The sequence below is a fragment of the Taudactylus pleione genome, unplaced genomic scaffold, assembly GCF_031769625.1.
Source record: "Taudactylus pleione unplaced genomic scaffold, aTauple2 ptg000434l, whole genome shotgun sequence".
NCBI classification, from domain to species: domain Eukaryota; kingdom Metazoa; phylum Chordata; class Amphibia; order Anura; family Myobatrachidae; genus Taudactylus; species Taudactylus pleione.
In genome coordinates, this window is record NW_028284836.1 from 7,830,879 (window position 1) to 7,853,901 (window position 23,023).

Sequence of the window (23,023 nt, forward strand, 5' to 3'; positions counted from 1 at the left end):
ACTAGTGTAGGTGTGAGGAGGTATAATTGTGGCTAGTACAGATGGGAGTAGGGTAGGTGTGAGCTGGCATTAGTGAGGTTAGTACAGATGGGAGTAGGGTAGGTGTGAGCGGGCATTAGTGTGGCTAGTACAGCTGGGAGTAGTGTAGGTGTGAGGTGATATAAGTGTGGCTAGTACAGCTGGGAGTCGTATTGGTGTGAGGGGGTATAAGTGTGGCTAGTACAGCTGGGAGTAGTATAGGTGTGAGGGGGTATAAGTGTGGCTAATAGAGCTGGGAGTAAGATAGGTGTGAGGGGGTATATGTGTGGCTAGTACAGATGGGAGTAGTGTAGGTGTGAGGGGGTATAAGTGTGGCTAGTACAGCTGGGAGTAGTGTAGGTGTGAGGGGGTATAAGTGTAGCTAGTACAGCTAGGAGTAGAGTAGGTGTGAGGAGGTATAATTGTGGCTAGTACAGATGGGAGTAGGGTAGGTGTGAGCGGGCATTAGTTTGGTTAGTACAGATGGGAGTAGGGTAGGTGTGAGCGGGTATTAGTTTGGTTAGTACAGATGGGAGTAGGGTAGGTGTGAGCGGGCATTAGTTTGGTTAGTACAGATGGGAGTAGGGTAGGTGTGAGCGGGCATTAGTTTGGTTAGTACAGATGGGAGTAGGGTAGGTGTGAGCGGGCATTAGTTTGGTTAGTACAGATGGGAGTAGTGTAGGTGTGAGGAGGTATAAGTGTGGCTAATACAGCTCGCAGTAGTGTAGGTGTGAGGTGATATAAGTGTGGCTAGTACAGCTGGGAGTAGTATAGGTGTGAGGGGGTATAAGTGTGGCTAGTACAGCTTGGAGTAGTATATGTGTGAGGGGGTATAAGTGTGGCTGGTACACATGAGAATAGTGTAGGTGTGAGCGGGCATTATTGTGGCTAGTACAGCTTGGAGTAGTGTAGGAGTGAGGGGGCATAAGTGTGGCTAGTACAGCTGGGAGTAGTGTAGGTGTGAGGGGGCATTAGTGTGGCTAGTAGAGCTGGGAGTATTGTAGGTGTGAGGGGGCATTAGTGTGGCTAGTAGAGCTGGGAGTATTGTAGGTGTGAGGAGGTATAAGTGTGGCTAGTATAGCTAGGAGTATTGTAGGTGTGAGGAGGTATAAGTGTGGCTAGTATAGCTAGGAGTATTGTAGGTGTGAGAAGGTATAAGTGTGGCTAGTAGAGCTGGGAGTAGTGTAGGATTGAGGAGCTATAAGTGTGGCTAGTACAGCTAGGAGTAGTGTAGGTGTGAGGGGCTATAAGTGTGGCTAGTACAGCTGGGAGTAGTGTAGGTGTGAGGGGGTATAAGTGTGGCTAGTATAGCGGGTAGTAGTATACGTGTGAGGGGGTATAAGTGTGGCTAGTACAGCTGGCAGTAGTGTAGGTGTGAGAGGGTGTAAGTGTGACTTGTACAGCTAGGAGTAGTGTAGGTGTGAGGGGCTATAAGTGTGGCTAATACAGCTGGGAGTAGTATAGGTGCGAGGGGCTATAAGTGTGGCTATTATAGCTGGGAGTAGTGAAGGTGTGAGGAGGTATAATTGTGGCTAGTACAGATGGGAGTAGGGTAGGTGTGAGCTGGCATTAGTGAGGTTAGTACAGATGGGAGTAGGGTAGGTGTGATCAGGCATTAGTGTGGCTAGTACAGCTGGGAGTAGTGTAGGTGTGAGGTGATATAAGTGTGGTTAGTACAGCTGGGAGTAGTATAGGTGTGAGGGGGTATAAGTGTGGCTAGTACAGCTGGTAGTAGTATAGGTGTGAGGGGGTATAAGTGTGGCTAATAGAGCTGGGAGTAAGATAGGTGTGAGGGGGTATATGTGTGGCTACTACAGATGGGAGTAGTATAAGTGTGAGGGGGTATAAGTGTGGCTAGTACAGCTGGGAGTAGTGTAGGTGTGAGGGGGTATAAGTGTAGCTAGTACAGCTAGGAGTAGAGTAGGTGTGAGGAGGTATGATTGAGGCTAGTACAGATGGGAGTAGGGTAGGTGTGAGCGGGCATTAGTTTGGTTATACAGATGGGAGTAGGGTAGGTGTGAGCGGGTATTAGTTTGGTTAGTACAGATGGGAGTAGGGTAGGTGTGAGCAGGCATTAGTTTGGTTAGTACAAATGGGAGTAGGGTAGGTGTGAGCGGGCATTAGTTTGGTTAGTACAGATGGGAGTAGTGTAGGTGTGAGGAGGTATAAGTGTGGCTAATACAGCTGGGAGTAGTGTAGGTGTGAGGTGATATAAGTGTGGCTAGTACAGCTGGGAGTAGTATAGGTGTGAGGGGGTATAAGTGTGGCTAGTATAGCTGGGAGTAGTATATGTGTGAGGGGGTATAAGTGTGGCTGGTACACATGAGAATAGTGTAGGTGTGAGCGGGCATTATTGTGGCTAGTACAGCTGGGAGTAGTGTAGGTGTGAGGGGGCATTAGTGTGGCTAGTAGAGCTGGGAGTATTGTAGGTGTGAGGGGGCATTAGTGTGGCTAGTAGAGCTGGGAGTATTGTAGGTGTGAGGAGGTATAAGTGTGGCTAGTATAGCTAGGAGTATTGTAGGTGTGAGGAGGTATAAGTGTTGCTAGTATAGCTTGGAGTATTGTAGGTGTGAGGAGGTATAAGTGTGGCTAGTAGAGCTGGGAGTAGTGTAGGATTGAGGAGCTATAAGTGTGGCTAGTACAGCTAGGAGTAGTGTAGGTGTGAGGGGCTATAAGTGTGGCTAGTACAGCTGGGAGTAGTGTAGGTGTGAGGGGGTATAAGTGTGGCTAGTACAGCGGGTAGTAGTATACGTGTGAGGGGGTATAAGTGTGGCTAGTACAGCTGGGAGTAGTGTAGGTGTGAGAGGGTATAAGTGTGACTAGTACAGCTAGGAGTAGTGTAGGTGTGATGGGCTATAAGTGTGGCTAGTACAGCTGGGAGTAGTATAGGTGCGAGGGGCTATAAGTGTGGCTATTATAGCTGGGAGTACTGTAGGTGTGAGGGGGCATAAGTGTGGTTAGTACAGCTGGGAGTAGTATAGGTGTGAGGGGCAATAAGTGTGGCTAGTACAGCTGGGAGTAGTGTAGGTGTGAGGGGGTTTAAGAGTGGCTAGTATAGCTGGTAGTAGTATACGTGTGAGCGGGTATAAGTGTGGCTAGTACAGCTGGGAGTAGTGTAGGTGTGAGTTGGTATGTGTGGCTAGTACAGCTAGGAGTAGTGTAGGTGTGAGTTGGTTTAAGTGTGTCTAGTACAGATGGGAGTAGGGTAGGTGTGAGGGGGTATAAGTGTGTCTAGTACAGCTGGGAGTAGGGTAGGTGTGAGGGCGTATAAGTGTGGCTAGTACAGATGGAAGTAGTTTAGGTGTGAGGGGTATAAGTGTGGCTAGTACAGCTGGGAGTAGTATAGGTGTAAGGGGGCATTTGTGTGGCTAGTACAGCTGGGAGTAGTGTAGGTGTGAGGGCATATAAGTGTGGCTAGTACAGATGGGAGTAGGGTAGGTGTGAGGGAGTATAAGTGTGGCTACTACAGCTGGGAGTAGTGTAGGTGTGAGCGGGCATTAGTGTGGCTAGTACAGCTGGTAGTATGGTAGGTGTGAGGGGGTATTAGTGTGGCTGGTACAGCTGGGAGTAGTGTAGGTGTGAGGGGGTATAAGTGTGTCTAGTACAGATGGGACTAGGGTAGGTGTGACGGCTTATAAGTGTGGCTAGTACAGATGGGAGTAGTGTAGGTGTGAGGGGTATAAGTGTGTCTAGTACAGATGGGAGTAGGGTAGGTGTGTGGGTGTATAAGTGTGGCTAGTACAGCTGGGAGTAGTGTAGGTTTGAGGGGGTATTAGTGTGGCTAGTACAGATGGGAATATTGTAGGTGTGAGTGGTTATTAGTGTGGCTAATACAGCTGGGAGTAAGGTAGGTGTGAGGGGGTATAAGTGTGGCTAGTACAGCTGGGAGTAGTGTAGGTGTGAGTGGTTATTAGTGTGGCTAGTACAGTTGGGAGTAGTGCAGGTGTGAGGGGGATATAAATGTGGCTTTTACAGCTGGGAGTAGGGTAGGTGTGAGGGAGTAAAAGTGTTGCTAGTACAGCTGGGAGTAGTGTAGGTGTGAGGGGGTATAAGTGTGGCTAGTACAGATGGGAGTAGTGTAGGTGTGAGCGGGTATTAGTGTGGCTAGTACAGCTATGAGTAGTGTAGTTGTGAGGGGGCAAAAGTTTGGCTAGTACAGCTGGGAGTAGTATAGGTGTGAGGAGGTATAAGTGTGGCTAGTACAGCTAGGAGTATTGTCGGTGTGAGGGGGCATTAGTGTGTTGTAGCACAGCTGGGAGTAGTGTAGGTGTGAGCGGGCATAAGTTTGGCTAGTACAGCTGAGAGTAGTGTAGGTGTGAGGGGTTATAAGTGTGGCTGGTTCAGCTGGGAGGTGTAGGTATGAGGAGGTTTAAGTGTGGCTAGTACAGCTGGGAGTAGTGTAGGTGTGAGGAGGTATAAGTGTGGCTACTACATCTTGGAGTAGTGTAGGTGTGAGGGGGTATAAGTGTGTCTAGTACAGATGGGAGTAGGGTAGGTGTGAGGGCGTATAAGTGTGGCTAGTACAGATCGGAGTAGGGCAGGTGTGAGGGAGTATAAGTGTGTCTAGTACAGATGGGAATAGGGTAGGTGTGAGGGGATATAAGTGTGGCTAGTACAGATGGGAATAGGGTAGGTGTGAGGGGATATAAGTGTGGCTAGTACAGATGGGAATAGGGTACGTGTGAGGGCGTATAAGTGTGGCTTGTACAGCTGGGAGTAGGGTAGGTGTGAGGGGGTATACGTGTGTCTAGTACAGATGGGAGTAGTGTAGGTGTGAGGGGGTATAAGTGTGTCTAGTACAGATGGGAGTAGGGTAGGTGTGAAGGCGTATAAGTGTGGCTAGTACAGATGGGAGTAGTGTAGGTGTGAGTGGGTATAAGTGTGGCTAGTACAGCTGGGAGTAGGGTAGGTGTGAGGGGGGTATAATTGTGGCTAGTACAGATGGGAGTAGGATAGGTGTGAGGGAGTATAATTGTGGCTAGTACAGCTGGGAGTAGTGTAGGTTTGAGGAGGTATAAGTGTGGCTAGTACAGCTGGGAGTAAGCTAGGTGTGAGGGGGTATAAGTGTGGCTAGTACAGCTGGGAGTAGTGTAGGTGTGAGGAGGTATAAGTGTGGCTATTACAGCTGGGAGTAGTGTAGGTGTGAGGCGGTATAAGTGTGTCTAGTACAGATGGGAGTAGGGTAGGTGTGAGGACGTATAAGTGTGGCTAGTACAGCTGGGAGTAGGGTATGTGTGAGGGAGTATAAGTGTGGCTAGTACAGCTGGGAGTAGTGTAGGTGTGAGGGGGTATAAGTGTTTCTAGTACAGCTGGGAGTAGGGTAGGTGTGAGGTGGCTTTAGTGTGGCTAGTACAGCTGGGAGTAGGGTAGGTGTGACGGGGCATTAGTGTGGCTAGTTCAGCTGGGAGTAGGTTAGGTATTACCGGGCATTAGTGTGGGCAGTATACAGTAGGTGAGAGTAGAGTAAGTGCCAGTAAAGAGGTGGAGAGTAACTGAAGATTGAAGGCTGTAGGAGAGTGTGATTTGGAATCCCATAAGTGAGTAGCAGTAGATGGGAGTGGGTTTATAATAAGAACGAAGCACAGTTTCTTATGTAGCCGTAATAGGGAAAGAGGGGGATTATGTTGAGATGAGATTAGATAAATTTGAAGGGTGATGTTGAGAAGTGATGGTGTTGCCCATAGCAACCAATCAGTCTGTAATTTTCTAGGATACAGTATAGAAATAATCTGATTGGTTGCTATAGTCAACACAACCAGTGTTCATTATTAGAAGCTTTAGTAAATCTACCCCCATGGTGTGTCCTGCAGTATATTGTATATGTTACCGGTTGTTCAACAAATTGCCAAACCTGTCTCCATTTAAGTCGCTGTGACTTTGATGCCTGGAAGAGGATCTGCAACAATGCACTAAGAGGCTTTGTCACTACAATGCATTTACTGTCCATTGTTTGGTCTCCTGGGAATTTGCAGCCCGTTTTACCATTGTCTTCATTTAATTCCTCTCTAGCTATCCTGCATCAATATGACAAAACCCTTTGGAAAATTAACTGCTGGACGTATCCTCATCCGCCTTACCATGGTGCTCTTATCCAGCAATGCTTTGGCTGCACTATTCCAGGGATAGCAAGCGATAGTGATATGAAAGAGACAACAGTTGGTTTGGATAAGCAATCACAGACTACAGCCACAGATAGTAACCAAATAGTGTATCTACAATTAGCCATTAGCGCTTTCTGGCTGACAGTCATCTGCTTTGTAAACAATGGAATTCACCTACTGAGAACTAGTGAATGTTATGTCCCTGTAGGGACCAGTCTAAATATAACATTATAATAAGACCCTACATATAACAGGGTATGATTTAGTGCAAGGAATGATCACTATGATTATTAATAGGCTGCAATCTGGGTGATCTTTTTCTAAAGGTGCTTTAGGATCGGGGGTATAGGAGACTTAGCTGAACATGACAGATATTTTTCTTTCTCAGTCTCCATGTATTGACTCGTTATCACAAAAAAAGAAAAAGGAACAAACAATAATGCTGCCTGAATATTAAGTGGAATCATTGGTGGAAATGCCGGCTATTAGACCGGTGACCCTGTATAACGTTCTTCTGGCAATAGGCTTTACACTGCGCAGGGAAGGGGGTAGTGTGTCCTGTAATTGGAAAGAAATGCTGTGTCTATGGGGTGAATACAATTAGATGTGAGGTTTATCCCTGCGTTAATGAGCGGGGAAAACCCATTGGTTCTGCACTGCACGTGGTATCAGTGGGTTAGCACACGTTGGCTTACCATACCCGGAAAATGCTTATTTATTTGAATAGGGTTTCCCCGCACTGTGCAGGTAATCACCCCACAGCTAATTGAATTATCCCCCAATATTCCTGATAACTCAAAAGAAACCTTTGATCATGTTGGACGCATTAGAACAATCATGGCGTTTGGTTGGCTCTGCAGACACAATATTTTTTAATGGCAATCTAATTGTTTTTGTGTTTATCTACAATACAATACAGCTTTAATGTCACTGAACAAAACAAACAATGAATTGTCAATGAGGTTCCATGGGGTAGATGTATTATAGCGGCACTTAACGTGCCGCTATAACGCTTCCCGCTTCGCCTCTTTACCGAGGCGAAGCAGGAAGCACTACCGATGAGATGTATAAACATCTCATCGGCCGGAGAGGGGGAGCGTTAACTCCCCCCCCCCCGGCGCTACCCGCTAGAGACAGCAGCGCATCAGCCTAGTGCTGATGCGCTGTGTCTCTCTCCCGGCCGGGACAGGGCTGTCCTTGCTGTGGGGATAGGCTGACGCCAGGCTGTAGCTGTCGATAACGACAGCTACAGCCGGCCGAACGGTCATGCGTTATGACCGTTCGTACATGGCCCTGCCGTCGGCGCTGCTATCTTATAGATAGCAGAGCCGATAATGACAGGGGTGCACAGCACCCCTGTCATTTACCGCCCAGACCCCCGATCATACATCGGGGCGAAGCGGTACCAGCGCACGTTCTGAGCTTCGTACATCTCCCCCCATATTTGCTGTCTTTTACCCCTTTTACACCACAGATAAAACCCAGGTTATTGCAGGGTTACCTCAGGTTGTTGCTAGGTGTTAAAGGGGTCAGGGTTGGATTCCTGGGTAAAGTGACCGACAATCCAACCCGGGTAGTTTGGAGGGTTTAACAGTGGAACGACCCATGTAACCCTGCAGTGTAAATGTGTAACCCGGGTCGACTGACTCAGGTCCTGTTTACAGGATGGAGGGTTCTGGGTTTTCCAGTGCAGACATGTTCCACTGCACCCGTGTGCAGTGTGATTGGCATCAACCTGGGAATAACTGGTCGGCGCCGTGGTCTGAATGGGATCTGTCCCGGGTCAGAACCGGGAACTTATTGTAAAAGAGGTATTATAGTATGTTCTGTTTTGAGGAGCGAAGAATCTGTACCACTTAATTTTATACAGTACAAAGAGAGTAAGTTAAAACTGTAGACTTTATTTAAATAATAGGGAAAAAGATAGTGATCTTTTAAGCCTTTTAAGATGGTTCAAAAGGTGGGAATGTGTAATTAGCCCCTAATGTAAAAAGTTAAAATAAATTAATTTATGTGATTTAGAAAGTGAAAAGCTGAAAAAGGAAGACAAAGAGGGTTGTATGTAACTGTAATGATAACATAGGCCAGTGGTTCTCAAACTTGGTCCTCAGGACCCCACACAGGTCACGTTTTCCAGGTCACCTAGCAGGGGCACAGGTGTATTCATTACTCACTGACACATTATAAAAAATCCACAGGTGGAGCTAATTATTTCACTGATTCTGTGAGGAGACATGTAAAACATGCACTGTTGGGGGTCCTGAGGACCGAATTTGAGAACCTGTGACATAGGCAAATGGAGGGGGGGTTTCCATCTGCCTGGGAACCCCCCTCACCAGTCCACACCATGACCACAATAGAAATAGTTATGTAATAGAATTTTACTATTGCTGCATGTTCTTCTCAGTATCACAAATGAAATAAATAGCACCACCTGTGGATCTTTTAACACATATCAGCCAGTAATAAATAACCTGTGCACCAACTAGAAGATCTGGAAAACATGCACTGTTATAGAGCCCAATATGTATATATGTGCCCAGGGCAGTGCTAGGTTCTTCTGCTGCTCCTCCAGGCTCCCGGACTTGCTCCGATACTCTGGAATGGTGCCCACATCTAAAATAAACAAAATTCATCTCAGGCAGGATGGCACATATAATGGCTTACTGTGATCACTGGCCCTGTATATGCTGGATATGACACACAATACACTATGTATGACACATATAATGGGTTACTGTGATCACTGGTCCTGTATATGCTGGAATTATGACACACAATACACTAAGTATGACACATATAATGGCTTACTGTGATCACTGGTCCTGTATATGCTGGAATTATGACACACAATACACTAAGTATGACACATATAATGGGTTACTGTGATCACTGGTCCTGTATATGCTGGAATTATGACACACAATACACTATGTATGACACATATAATGGGTTACTGTGATCGCTGGTCCTGTATATGCTGGATATGACACACAATACACTATGTATGACACATATAATGGGTTACTGTGATCACTGGTCCTGTATATGCTGGAATTATGACACACAATACACTATGTATGACACATATAATGGGTTACTGTGATCACTGGTCCTGTATATGCTGGAATTATGACACACAATACACTAAGTATGACACATATAATGGGTTACTGTGATCACTGGTCCTGTATATGCTGGAATTATGACACACAATACACTATGTATGACATATATAATGGGTTACTGTGATCACTGGTCCTGTATATGCTGGAATTATGACTCACAATACACTATGTATGACATATATAATGGGTTACTGTGATCACTGGTCCTGTATATGCTGGAATTATGACACACAATACACTATGTATGACACATATAATGGGTTACTGTGATCACTGGCCCTGTATATGCTGGAATTATGACACACAATACACTAAGTATGACACATATAATGGGTTACTGTGATCACTGGTCCTGTATATGCTGGAATTATGACACACAATACACTATGTATGACATATATAATGGGTTACTGTGATCACTGGTCCTGTATATGCTGGAATTATGACTCACAATACACTATGTATGACATATATAATGGGTTACTGTGATCACTGGTCCTGTATATGCTGGAATTATGACACACAATACACTATGTATGACACATATAATGGGTTACTGTGATCACTGGCCCTGTATATGCTGGAATTATGACACACAATACACTATGTATGACACATATAATGGGTTACTGTGATCACTGGTCCTGTATATGCTGGAATTATAATACACAATACACTATGTATGACACATATAATGGGTTACTGTGATCTCTGGTCCTGTATATGATGGATTTATGCAACACAATACACTATGCATGACACATATAATGGCTTACTGTGATCGCTGGTCCTGTATATGCTGGAATTATCACACACAATACACTATGTATGACACATATAATGGGTTACTGTGATCGCTGGTCCTGTATATGCTGGAATTATGACACACAATACACTATGTATGACACATATAATGGGTTACTGTGATCACTGGTCCTGTATATGCTGGAATTATGACACACAATACACTATGTATGACACATATAATGGGTTACTGTGATTGCTGGTCCTGTATATGCTGGAAACATGATACACAATACACTTTGTATGACGCTTATTAAAGCTGGTTAAGTACTAATTCTGCCCTCTTCATTGACAGGCCACACTCACTCTAAAGTTAAGCATTTGGAAACCCCCCTCTGGAAATCCTGCGTTTGCCACTGGATAATATCCATGTTTGTTTCTAAAAATGATGTTTGCTACGGGATTAATCTTATGTATAAAAAGTGAAAATAGACCTCAGTATTTAAGATGGATAAATTTGGGTTTATGCAGCTGCCAAATAGAGATGTTGATTTCGCACACAGTTTGACTTGTGATAAATCCAGCAGTTTGTAACTCTCCCAAAAAAAAGGTCGGGCAACTAGTCCAAACCGCAGTTTTAATAAATTCTGCGCCATGTCATGTCAAGACAACACTCTCTAAGGTTTTTTTTTTTGTTTACTAAACAGCTGTTTTTAGACCACGTACTGCCACGAAAAACATCAGCGCTTCTGTTCCTGTGGCAAAGCTGCAGACAGACACTTGGCGTTTAGTAAAGCCGTCGTTTAGCAAATAACCCTTTAAGTCTTATTTACAGCAAAAAGTGCCCTTTTGTGATGTCATCCAACTTTTGCACAAGTACAGTGCACCTGATTTACAAAAATCCCCCCCCCCAATGCTTCCCCACAAGACCATTTGCACCTGAACGCTTTGCTGACTCTATGTAACAGTAGCAGAGGGATCCTGGGGAAAACGTCTGCATGAGGGACCATGTAACTAATACGCTGACACTCTTTCCACCACGTGAGGGGTTGCACTTTGAATTGCACTGAACTATATATAAGGTGCATTTGTGCAAATGAATAATCAGTGCAGTCTGGCATCTTTGTGACTTGCGATTTGTTCCTTCGTCAGTAAATTGTAAGCACTCCACGCGCTCTTTGTCAATTTCCAGGATGATGCACTCACACAGGGGTCTATTTACTAAGCCTTGGATGGAGACAAAGTGAACGGACAAAAACTACCAACCAACCAGCTCCTAACTGTCATTTTTCAAACACATGGCCTGATTCAGAGCCGCTCATGAGCAGCCGCTCGTTCGCTCTGAGCAATGTTCGCACAACTGCGCATGCGTATGGGTCGTAATGCGCATGCGCAAACCAGTCATTGCGGTCAGAAATCGTGCACTCATATAACAGCGAGGGGCTGCTAATTTGACTGACAGAATGTACCGTTTGTGGGTGGTAACAGGGGAAGGTGTTTGAAAACGGGGGAGTGGAGATCCGAACGCAGGCGTGCCTAACGGTGAAAAGGGCATTTAATGGGAGTGCATAATTAGTAAAGGTGCGTCATCGACCACGTCACTTGGTTGTCTTTTAGCCTGAACTGCTCGCAGTGATAGCGGTAGGAAAAACCTACCACAACCACTGCGAGCAGTTCAGATGCCTTTCGATGTTCCCGATTAATCTAATAAATTCCAGAGCTGACGTGTGATGCGAATGGCAAAGGGGCCTCTTTACAAAATAGCGAGCGCATTTTTCGTTGGCTCGCTCAGACATAGAGGCGTCAACAAACCGCAAAGAGCGAGCGCTCTATTTAAATAGCCGGCCCCTTTTTTGGAACGACCGTCCGCAAATAGAGTCCGGCTCTGAATCAGGCCCACAGCCTGTGACATGGCAGTAAGGAGCTGATTGGTTGGTACTTTATCTCCATTCACTTTATCTCCAAACCAAGGCTTAGTAAATAGACCTCTGAGTTGGTTGTCAGGACCATCCATTCCCTGTGCTAATTGCCTGTCCATTTGCTCCCTGTGCTGGTAGTTGTCAGGACCCCACACAACCGTTGCTAATTATGAGGACTTATTACAGCATTTTGGGATTTGATGATGAGGCTGATCCTTAATTCATTTCCACCATTAATTCCTACTGTGAGTGAGCAACTTTCAAACACCAACTTAATGAGCATTTTGTCTTAATGTACGTCAAAGAAGAGACTGTAGCGTAAATCCCATGACACTCCCTATAATGTTGTAATCAACAAGCCCACTATTTACCGCACTATGGGCCTGATTCAGAGCCGGATGCAATTAGCGCTCGCTCGTCCTGTAAATAGGGGTGGCTATTCAAATTAACCGTTCGCTGTTTGCGGTCTGTTCACGCCTCTAGGTCTGAACGAGCGTACAAAACTTGCGGTCGTTCTTTGGGAAATTACGCCCCCTGGCCGCTCGCATCCTACGTCATGTCCGCTATTTATTAGATTAATCGAGTACATCGAACAGGGTATGAACTGCTCGCTATTCTTGTGGTCGGTTTTTGCTACCACAACTTTGCGAGCAGTTCTGGCTATAAAATAACCCAGTGACGTGGTCAATGACGCTGCTGTTTTAATTATGCACACCCATAAAACGCCCGTTTTGACCTTTAAGCACGCCTGCGTTCTGATCTCCACTCCCCGTTTTCAAGCACCTTCCCCTGTTACCCCTCACATACGCCTCCTCCTGTCACTCAAATTGTCAGGCATTCGCTATTTTGCGAGCACATGAATTTCGACCGCACTGACTGGTTTGCGCATGCGTATAACGATCCGTACGCATGCGCAGTTGGCCAAACATCGCTCGGAGTGAACGAGCTGCCGCTTACGAGTGGCTCTGAATCAGGCCCTATATTCTACCGGGATGACTAGAAAATTGCTCGGCAATGTGAGAAGTGTCATTGGAAGAAATTCTGAAAAAGCTTCACAGAAACTCCTCAGCCTCAGAATGCGAGGGATAATCTGCAACATAATAACCCAGTATATACAGTACAGCGCGGGCATTCGTGGTATTTGATGGCGGCTCCACAAGCACAAGGAGATAGAGCTCTGCAAACAATGATACATTTTATTTTTGTCTCCGCAGATTACGACATTTAATCTTATAATGACAAAGAAGGATGTTGTGGTCCAGCCTCAACCGCAGATAACATTTCAGTCTGTAAACCACTATCCAGATATATGATATATTATAGCAAATTATATACTTACAGGATAGGAAGCAAAGTAACAACATTGTACTGAGCATTATTTTCACTTTTAACTATTAAAGTAAATTATAGTTTTTCCTGGTATAATAATACAACTCAAATTGAATTTGGTGAGAAAGCATCTGGATGAAATAGACACTTACTAATCTCCCATAATGGCACAATGTAACAACGGGTGGTACAATCAGTGTGTCACGTGTCTGTTCTGGTTTTATAAGTCTCTGAGCTGCTACTGTTTGTCTGTATACGCCTGGTATAAATATATACTGGGGAAAATTCTATTTCTTCGGTTTGGAAAAGGCATCTTCTTTTGGTTGCACCCCTGTTACCCAATGGCTCGTGTTATACCTGGCACATGCAGAGGAGGATTTGAGAAGCCTGCGACACACTGTTACTACCATTGGGCCATGACTCAGTGATGTACACTACTGCATTCTCAACTGCGTACGAGGTCAAAATGTTTTATAAAAATATGCCTGCTAACAGACATTGGGCTCGATTCAGACCCGGTGGGTAAGAAGCGTTCGCTCGTAGCAGCCGATGGTTTGCATTGTGCGAATGTGTATGCATTGCAGTGCGTGCGCACAAACTAGTGTGAGCGATCGCCGAGCATAGACAGCCCAGGTGAATGAGTGACAGGAGAAGCCATTTGTGGGTGGTAACAGGTGTTGGCCACTAGAAACGGGGGAGTGGAGGCGCGAACGCAGGCGTGCCTGAGCGTCTTAACGCCATTTCAGAGGCGTGTATAATTGACAGGCAGCGTCATTGTACACGTCACCTGGTTGAATTTACTGATGGTTGTATACACTTCCTGGAGATGACGTGCGCATGTAGGCGTTTTAACACAGGCTGGTGGGCGACTGCATACACAGAGCGATCGCACACCAAGACATAGTGGGCATGCTTATGCCTTGCCATGCGATCACCTGCCTTGCCGTCACTTAGCCAAATTTGCATACGCTGGGAACAAGCGTAGGCATCTAGCGAGCGGATCTGAACGTGGCCATAGTGTGCAACAGACTTAGCAAATGTAGCTACACCTACTTCCCCTGTGTGCAGATCCTCCGGGGATTGAGAACACATATCGACCCCTCGAGTGAGTCCTGGGCTGTGCAGATTCCAGGCCAACTGTTTCTCTGAAACTGGCCTCTGAGACTGTGGTTCTGCGATTGCGGATGCAGCCGCAAACGCTTACTCACTCCTGGGACTCCCATAACACGCCCACCGACCAGCCTCCTTTTGCAAACACATTCGGCCACCTCCCCGATTCCACCCATGAACGCCCACAGATCGCAGTGATCTGCTCAGGACCTTGTTGTCACAAAGATATTGCGAATGACATCTAAAAGTTTAGTTCGCATGTGGGCTGTGGGACTTTTCACTGTGTTTCGCGGATGCGCAGAAGCAAAAAATTGCTCAACTGCATAAAAATCGCCATTAACGATAGTCTTGGATGTAAAACTTATTATTATTTTTTTTTAATCACTGCAGTGCTGACCCAGAAATCTAGACATTTGGCCTTGAACCCCATAATCCTACTCGGTCATGTGTGCATACTGTACCTTTTTTTGAGGCATGCGATATCTTGTATGACAACCCTGTTAGGGTTACCTCTGCCGAGAACCATTTGCGCTCCCTTCAACAGGGTCGTCACCCAGTTGAGAATCTTTCAGTTTCAACACTGGAAAACTGTTTGGGATTGGATTGGACCTGCCTCGCAAAGAAAATTTAGACTAGCATTGCCAGAACAAATAAAAGCCAGCTCCAGAAACTTTACATAATCTCATAGAGCTGTCCATAGTCAGTCGATATATCGAGCCAAGGAAACTGTAATCCTCCTGCTACTAATGGTCTGGTGGGTTTGGACCCTCTAGAACCAATGCAATTTGGAGCTTCCCATTTCTCTGCCAATGAAAAACGAATTTCTGGGCTGTGACTACACCATGGAGAGAAGGTGCCACTTCTCATCACTGCTCTCCCAAGAAGCTAGGCAATGACAAGACCTAGGTGAGTAGGAGAAAGCTTGCCTAGGCCCTCTGCTATTGCCTTCTAATAGTATCCTTTATTTACCTGTTCATGTGATGGGTAATGCCACATCTGTTGATACCTTATTGACATTTGCCGATAGTGGGGTTGCAGGGAATGTTTTAAATACAGAATTGCCCCAAGTGCTAACATTTCTCCTATACACTACTGTACTTGTGGACTCGATGATAGCACACAAGTAGTAACAGAGCACGAGGTGGGACTGTGCGGAGCCGAGAGGAGGTGGGATGGAGCAGAGCAGCGGACAGAGGGAGGCGGTGCAGGACAGAGTGGGGTCAGGACGATGTGAACTGACTTACTACTATATATATATATATATATATATATATATAAATAAACAGTATATATATATATATATATATGTGTCTATAAGGTTTTTACAGCGCCAGTGGTATGTGATGTACCTAAAGTTACAATAAATTAAATGATACAATTGAATCAAAGCCTATCCTCCCACACACATGGGGTGTCAGCTCAACCTAATCGGTATAAGTCGTGGTCAGTAACTTTTAAGGTAATGTGAGAACAGTGTGGTTAGGTCAGAGCGCCTTAAAGTGCTTTGTGGTGCAGAGAATGTGCAAAAAAATGCTAATTAAATAGATAAAGTGAGAAATATGTCTAACAAATAGATCTAGACCATAAATAAGTAATTATAAAAGTACAAATTTAATAAAGACAACCAACATAAAAACATGAATGGAAAGACATGAATGACACTATTTAAAAATATATATAAATGCTATAAAAATAATAAATTAAAAATAGAGATAAATACAGAGCTTTGTAAAAATAAAGAGCTTATCTTATTTCCTATATAAGGAGGATAAAGTCAGGTAGGGTGCAGGCACCCAACGCGTTTCGTCAACAGCGGACTTCTTCAAGGGAATTGAGATAAGCAATGGGATATGGCTATATTTGTACCCCAAACAATCAAAAACAGTTAGCTACATGTGGTTGTGATCGTTATCACACTTCCTGTGATGTCACTTCCGGTGTACATAATCACCATTAAAATCAAGCAGAGACAACCAATAATAGTAAAACAAAAAAAAAATATCTACTGTAGATTGTACATTATATATTTTTTTTGTTTTACTATTATTGGTTGTCTCTGCTTGATTTTAATGGTGATTATGTACACCGGAAGTGACATCACAGGAAGTGTGATAACGATCACAACCACATGTAGCTAACTGTTTTTGATTGTTTGGGGTACAAATATAGCAATATCCCATTGCTTATCTCTATTCCCTTGAAGAAGTCCGCTGTTGACGAAACGCGTTGGGTGCCTGCACCCTACCTGACTTTATCCTCCTTATATAGGAAATAAGATAAGCTCTTTATTTTTACAAAGCTCTGTATTTATCTCTATTTTTTATTTATTATTTTCGTAGTATTTATATATTTTTTTAAATAGTGTCATTCATGTCTTTCCATTCATGTTTTTATGTTGGTTGTCTTTATTAAATTTGTACTTTTATAATTACTTATTTATGGTCTAGATCTATTTGTTAGACATATTTCTCACTTTATCTATTTAATTAGCGTTTTCTTGCACATTATCTACACCACAAAGCACTTTAAGGCGCTCTGACCTAACCACACTGTTCTCACATATATATATATATACATACATACAATGGAAGGACGGCGGCACTCGGGCAGAATAAATCCACACAGTGGCCCTCATTCAGAGCCGGACGCAATTAGCGCTCACTCGTCCTGAAAATAGGGGTGGCTATTCAAATGAACCGTTCGCTCTTTGCGGTCTGTTCACGCCTCTAGGTCTGAATGAGCGAACAAAACTTGCGGTCGTTTTTTGGGAAACTACACCCCCTGGCCGCTCGCATCCTACGTCATGTCCGCTATTTATTAGATTAATCCAGTACATCGACCAGGGTATGAACTGCTCGCTATTCTTGTGGTCGGTTTTTGCTACCGCAATCTTGCGAGCAGTTCTGGCTATAAAATAACCAAGTGACGTGGTCAATGACGCTGCTGTTTTAATTATGCAAACCCATAAAACGCCCGTTTTGACCTTTAAGCACGCCTGCGTTCGGATCTCCACTCCCCGTTTTCAAACACCTTCCCCTGTTACCACCCACATACGCCTCATTCTGTCACTCAAATTATCAGGCATTCGCTATTTTGCGAGCACATGAATTTCGATCGCACTGACTGGTTCGCGCATGCGTATAACGATCCGTACGCATGCGCAGTTGGGCAAACATCGCTCGGAGCGAACGAGCTGCCGCTTACGAGTGGCTCTGAATCAGGCCCAGTGGCAGGTATGTACACCAATGTTTCGATGGTTTACTTCATCGTCATCAGGGCATCATGAAATAAATCATCGAAACGTTGGTGAACGTACCTGCCGCTGTGTGGATTTATTCTGTCCAAGTGCCGCCATCCTTGGATTGTATTGTTGGGGCTCCATGTTGGGGCAACCTACGGAGGGCACGGGCGTTTGTATCTTTTTCAATGGGAGTGGCGCCTATCTGGCGTATTCTATATAGATACTACATATATATATATATATATATATATATACTGACTCAGAATTGCGCCTAAGTCTGTATTGCTGGTCAATCTTGCACACGCATCGATGTCGCGTCTCCACCTGCGACAGAATGGGCGTGACTGCCTGTGCCTACATGAGAGCAGCTCATTACCAGCCAGTTCGGACCCTTTGGCTGGAAGTGTCGGTGCGATTTAAATACGTAGGGCTCTGCATCGCCCGTGCTCACCTGCATCCGTTCTCATAGGATATGCAGTGCGATTTCACACAAGACTCGCCCCGCAGACGGATGGACATTCATCTCTGCATCGGCCCCAATCTGCTTATATTTATGTGAATGTACTTTGATGTAGGGAACTCATATTTCAGGCCTGGTGAGATGTGAGATGGGCCCCAGTGATTGGGAACAGTTGTGCACAGAGAGTATAAAGTCTGTGTGACTGAGGGGAAATCTCCCCCTTACTGTCTATAACCATTCCCAGCTGCTTAGCCTGACGCCTCTGCTGTGTAATATCTGCATCAGCTGGATCTAGAGGCAGGAGATAACACAAGAGATGGACAGTGCTCAGACATTGCTGGTTATTACCACAAGCAAACACCTCCCATGGCCGATGAGTCACACGCGGCAGATATTACTCATGTCCTGGAATAAGCCTCCTCTTGGCCTCTGTACGGGCTCTTACAGCGTACACTCCATTTCTGTATAACATTAGTAAGGGCTCCACCAGCAAATGATCCGCACTCTGGCTGGTAATAGGGATTGTGTAGGAACAGATAATATAACCTTTATAGAAGCCGAGGGGTTATGGGGAGAAGGTATTTGTGTTCAGGGGTCTGAAGCCACAGTATATGACAGGTCCGCAAATATTTATGTGACATCTCCCACACCTAAAACAGATAGATAGATAGATAGATAGATAGATAGATAGATAGATAGATAGATAGATAGATAGATAGATAGATAGATATGAGATATATATATAGATAGATAGATAGATAGATAGATAGATAGATATGAGATAGATAGATAGAAGATATATAGATATGAGATAGATAGATAGATAGATAGATAGATAGATAGATAGATAGATAGATAGATAGATAGATAGATAGATTGAGAGGTTGATCCAGATTTATGGGCATTAAAAGGTGAGGGGCAAACATTGGATATTGTCAGTGGGTGATTTGTGTGGGGTTTTGGAAGACTGGGGGCTGGGCTTGCTTTGCCCAAGTTGGGGTTAGCATGTATGAATTTTGGGTGGTATGAATGGATACTTCATCCTGTTTCTGTAATTCAAAGAAGTGGACTCCCTTCTGCCCTTAATATAAAGAACTAGATTACCAATGGGGCAGATGGGATTGCAGCCCCAAGCCTCCACATAAATAGGCCCATCATCATGAAAACATTAATTTGATCACCCACCAGCTGGCCACACAGTCAGCCATAAATCATAGGTGTTAAGATTGTATTTATATTGTCCTCTCCAAATGATGCTATTTTTCTACTTTTATGTATTTAGGGAGACATTGAGGCTGATAGTATACGGGGTGTACACGTCCATATGGCACTGACCACACCCACTTAGCATCAGCCACACCCACACAGAACTGGTCATACCCGCACATCACAGGCCACACCCACACAGCACAGGCCACACCCACACAACCCTGATCACAGCTCATACACTTATCACAATAGGCCCTCCCTTGATAATTTGCAGCCCCAGGCCCATGTGGCCCTTACTCCAGCTAATATACACTAGGTCAGATTTATAGATGCTGCCATCTTATCTCACATTGCGCTTTTCTATGAAACCAGGTGACATTGCACATAATTAGGTTGGTAACATCACAAAAGTAACCCTGAACCTTGTACTAGCCACATTTTGACGGTGTCAGCATTTCTTACGTTGACATTTTAAATGTATCTTCATCTTGCTGGTGTCGAAATGCTGGTTGTCAGCATTTTAACCATATCGACATTATGGTGTCCACCTTCTGACGGCCAACATTGTGATTGCCGACAAGATGACTACATCCCAAGTCACTCACATCTACACAGTAATCACTAGTAAAGTTCATACAGCGCTGTCATTGTACATAGTGCACGCCCTTTATAATACTCCATCTTTGCATCCTGTAAATGACCAGGTAATGCATTACACAGCACACATTGTGTAGTTAAAACGGATCTGTAGGTGTCAGTGCTTTTATAAGGAAATAATATTCACAGCATACATTTGCATATACAGTATATAGAAAACGTGGAGAGATGAATGTCTGTGCCTCTCTGATAATGTAGGACAAGGCTGTGGAGAAGCAGCAGCCATTGTGTTGAGTACAGCGGAAATCCGTCTAGAGAATGCATAGTAAATATGCTTAGTGACATCAGAGTGTCTGGTCACATGGGAGCTGTGACCCGGCGTCGGCCATCTTGTGGTGGGGTCAGATCTGCTGGTCAGGACTGTAGGGTGTTTCTGTAAGCCAGGGTGGTGGATCGCTCCAGCTGCTTCTCCAGAATGAGATCCAGATCCTGCGAGGCTTTGTCCAGCTTGTCAGCCAGGTGAAATGTGGTCTGAAGCAGGTGATCCATCATGAGGAAGTTTTTCCGCAGCCTGGGTAAGAAGTAGGAAAATCAGAGGTAACGGATCCAGTCACTTTAAAAAACAAACAAACAAACAAACAAACAAACAAACATGCTTTCTTGGCTTTTTTCTAATTTTTAATGCCAAAGTCACAACTGGTGAGACGTGTGTGTGTCCCACTGTCACTCTGCCCCCGCAGAGCTAGTGTGGCCCCCCTGGAATGGGCGCTGGGAGAACTACATCTTCCAGCAGCCCTTGCTCCTCCCACCAGCCCCTGGGACTCCCAGCAGCTCCCTCTCCAGTAAGAAGAGAGAGGGGAGGCCGCCGGAGACCCCTGGTAAGGTAAGTGTTTTTTTTTTTCCCAGTAAAAAATACGCGCCGTTGGGTTTTGAGAACTGAAAACACCGCAACCAGTATTTTTGGAATTGAATACTGCGGGTATCGGGAGCACGCATACCCGTGGAATTTCTAAATTGGGCGCAAGGTTTTTACCTTGCTAAACCTCGCGCCCAATTGGATATGCCCCATAATGTGCATGTTATTCACATAAATGAAACAACTGGGAGTGACAAACGGACGTTACTGGATTGTGCTAATCAATTTCATGTGCGACATTTATACATTTGTGTGCGACTGAGCCTGAATCTGTATACACAGTGCTACGATGCAGCGGCCGCAAATAGTTCTCACGCCAAGTTCCGTTGTCATTCACCTGTGACTTTGTACGTGTGTAATTCTAATTCCTGTGCGGTATAAGTCACAGCCCAGCGTCTGTAGTGAGCAGCGAGTGGTGTTCCCCATCTGCGATCGGTATAAGATGCAAAATTTAAAGAAAAAACACAGTACACTACACCTTTCGGAGCGCCTCAGTCGCAGGGGGGCTGGAGCCAGATGGCGTATAGACGCCATAGGTGTACGAGGACATATATGTAGAAATGTAACATGATAATATACATAGTGTGACATAACTAATACATATATGTACAAGTTTCCACTTAATAGAACTGTTTGACTTTGTTTACATAAAACCTCATGAGTCAGACGCAACTCAGATATGTAAATGACCAATGTGGTCTCACTCTGTAATTAAATACACGCCGCCCATCCAAAGTAGAAAGGAGCAATCATGTCTTTACCTCTCACATGCAAAGATATACATTAATGTGTAACGCAAGGAAAAATGGCCGACTATTGGTCTATTTCCATGTTCAAAGTTATCAGATCGCATTAGAGATTACTTTATTGTTACATAACGCACAGAGGCTATCCCAGTGTGTTTTTTAATACATCCCGTCATACCTTAATTTCTTATTGTGGTGATATGAAATTATTATAATGATCAAGTCTAAAACCCCCCGTTAATAAATATGCCCCCTAGGGCTCTTCACCCTACAACAAATCTGCCCCTGCAGACATATATCTTATATGTACAGTATATATATATATATTATATCTTTCCTGATCCCCGCACAGTGTTGGCCTATGAATTTGCCCCTAGAGAGGTTAGTAATCTAATCTAGGGATATGTCTGTGGGGCAGCTGAGGACAGGGTTACAGACCAATTATTTCCCATATCCGCACAGTTCCATCAGAATGTAAGCTCAGCCATGAAAACATGTAATTGCAGAACACAAATGAGCGTCCTCAGAATGACCAGAGAGCAGGCTCCCCACTCTTTCTGTACTTGTACTGCTGAAAGAATATTTCCTGCAAAGTGCTTTCAAGAGCCGAATCATTCTCCTCTGCAGATATTAATGGAACATCGGCAGTCACACAACATTTTCATCGGAAGCGAATGTTCTGCAAGTTATTCATTGCATTAGGCCATCGGTAATTCAGATGCTATAGAATACAATAGGGAACATACATACTGATGTATTTGGTCAGCACAGCAGTCGGGAAATGAAAGAGTTAAGTGCAATCTATTGTGAACAACACCCTTCACGGAAAATGAGCTATATAGTGCAACTCCACAGAGTGCTTTCTGTATGCAGCTATCACACTGTAACTGGGGATACAGGAAAGCACATGGAGCTACTGGTCAGTGTGCATTGATCCTGGGAGTAATCAGCAGCTCAGGGATGTATGAGGTATGTATGCATTGGGTGCATGACTGAGCCTACGCTTCCAGAATATCAAGAGACTCCTGTATTTTAGGAACTTGTACCAGGCCCCTGAGAAAATGGGTCAATCCCCCAGATCATACCCATATCCGTAGTGACTGTGAAATGCGCCATCACTGCCTGATGCTGTGATTAGCGGGGGAAGTGGCATGATGTCATTAATTGCATTGTCATGCCCACTGCATTTGAGGTGAGCACAATATGTAACTTTGCTGGGTGAGATTAGCTAAACAAGGTTTGGAGCAGCTGCATTTAAAGGTTTGTTCACCTCTGGGTGCACTGCACAGACAAAGGACGTGATATTTCCTCATCCGATACTATTAGCGACGCATTTTGCACCTTCCAGTTGCACTTAGTGAAAAAGCACATTTCTAGGCGCAATTCGGGCCGAAATAATAAAAACCTCCAAATGCATGCAACGGTGTCACAAGCAATGAAGACAGGTTCAGTGTCCCCACATTCTATCGACTCACTAAGGACACAAATGAGACTAAACCGAGCAG

The 23,023-nt window shown here is 44.6% G+C and overlaps 1 protein-coding gene across 2 annotated transcripts in view; it reads right to left on the reverse strand.

The window, feature by feature from the left end:
- Positions 1-19,910: 19,910 nt before the first annotated feature.
- Positions 19,911-23,023, reverse strand: part of LOC148505950 (uncharacterized) — a 157,043-nt gene continuing 153,930 nt past the window's right edge. For both annotated transcript variants that reach the window (XM_088447540.1, XM_088447539.1), the window contains exon 3: positions 19,911-20,427. In XM_088447540.1, coding sequence (XP_088303666.1) covers positions 20,271-20,427 — 157 coding nt within the window. In that variant the 3' untranslated portion in view covers positions 19,911-20,270. The remainder of the gene's footprint in view (positions 20,428-23,023) is intronic.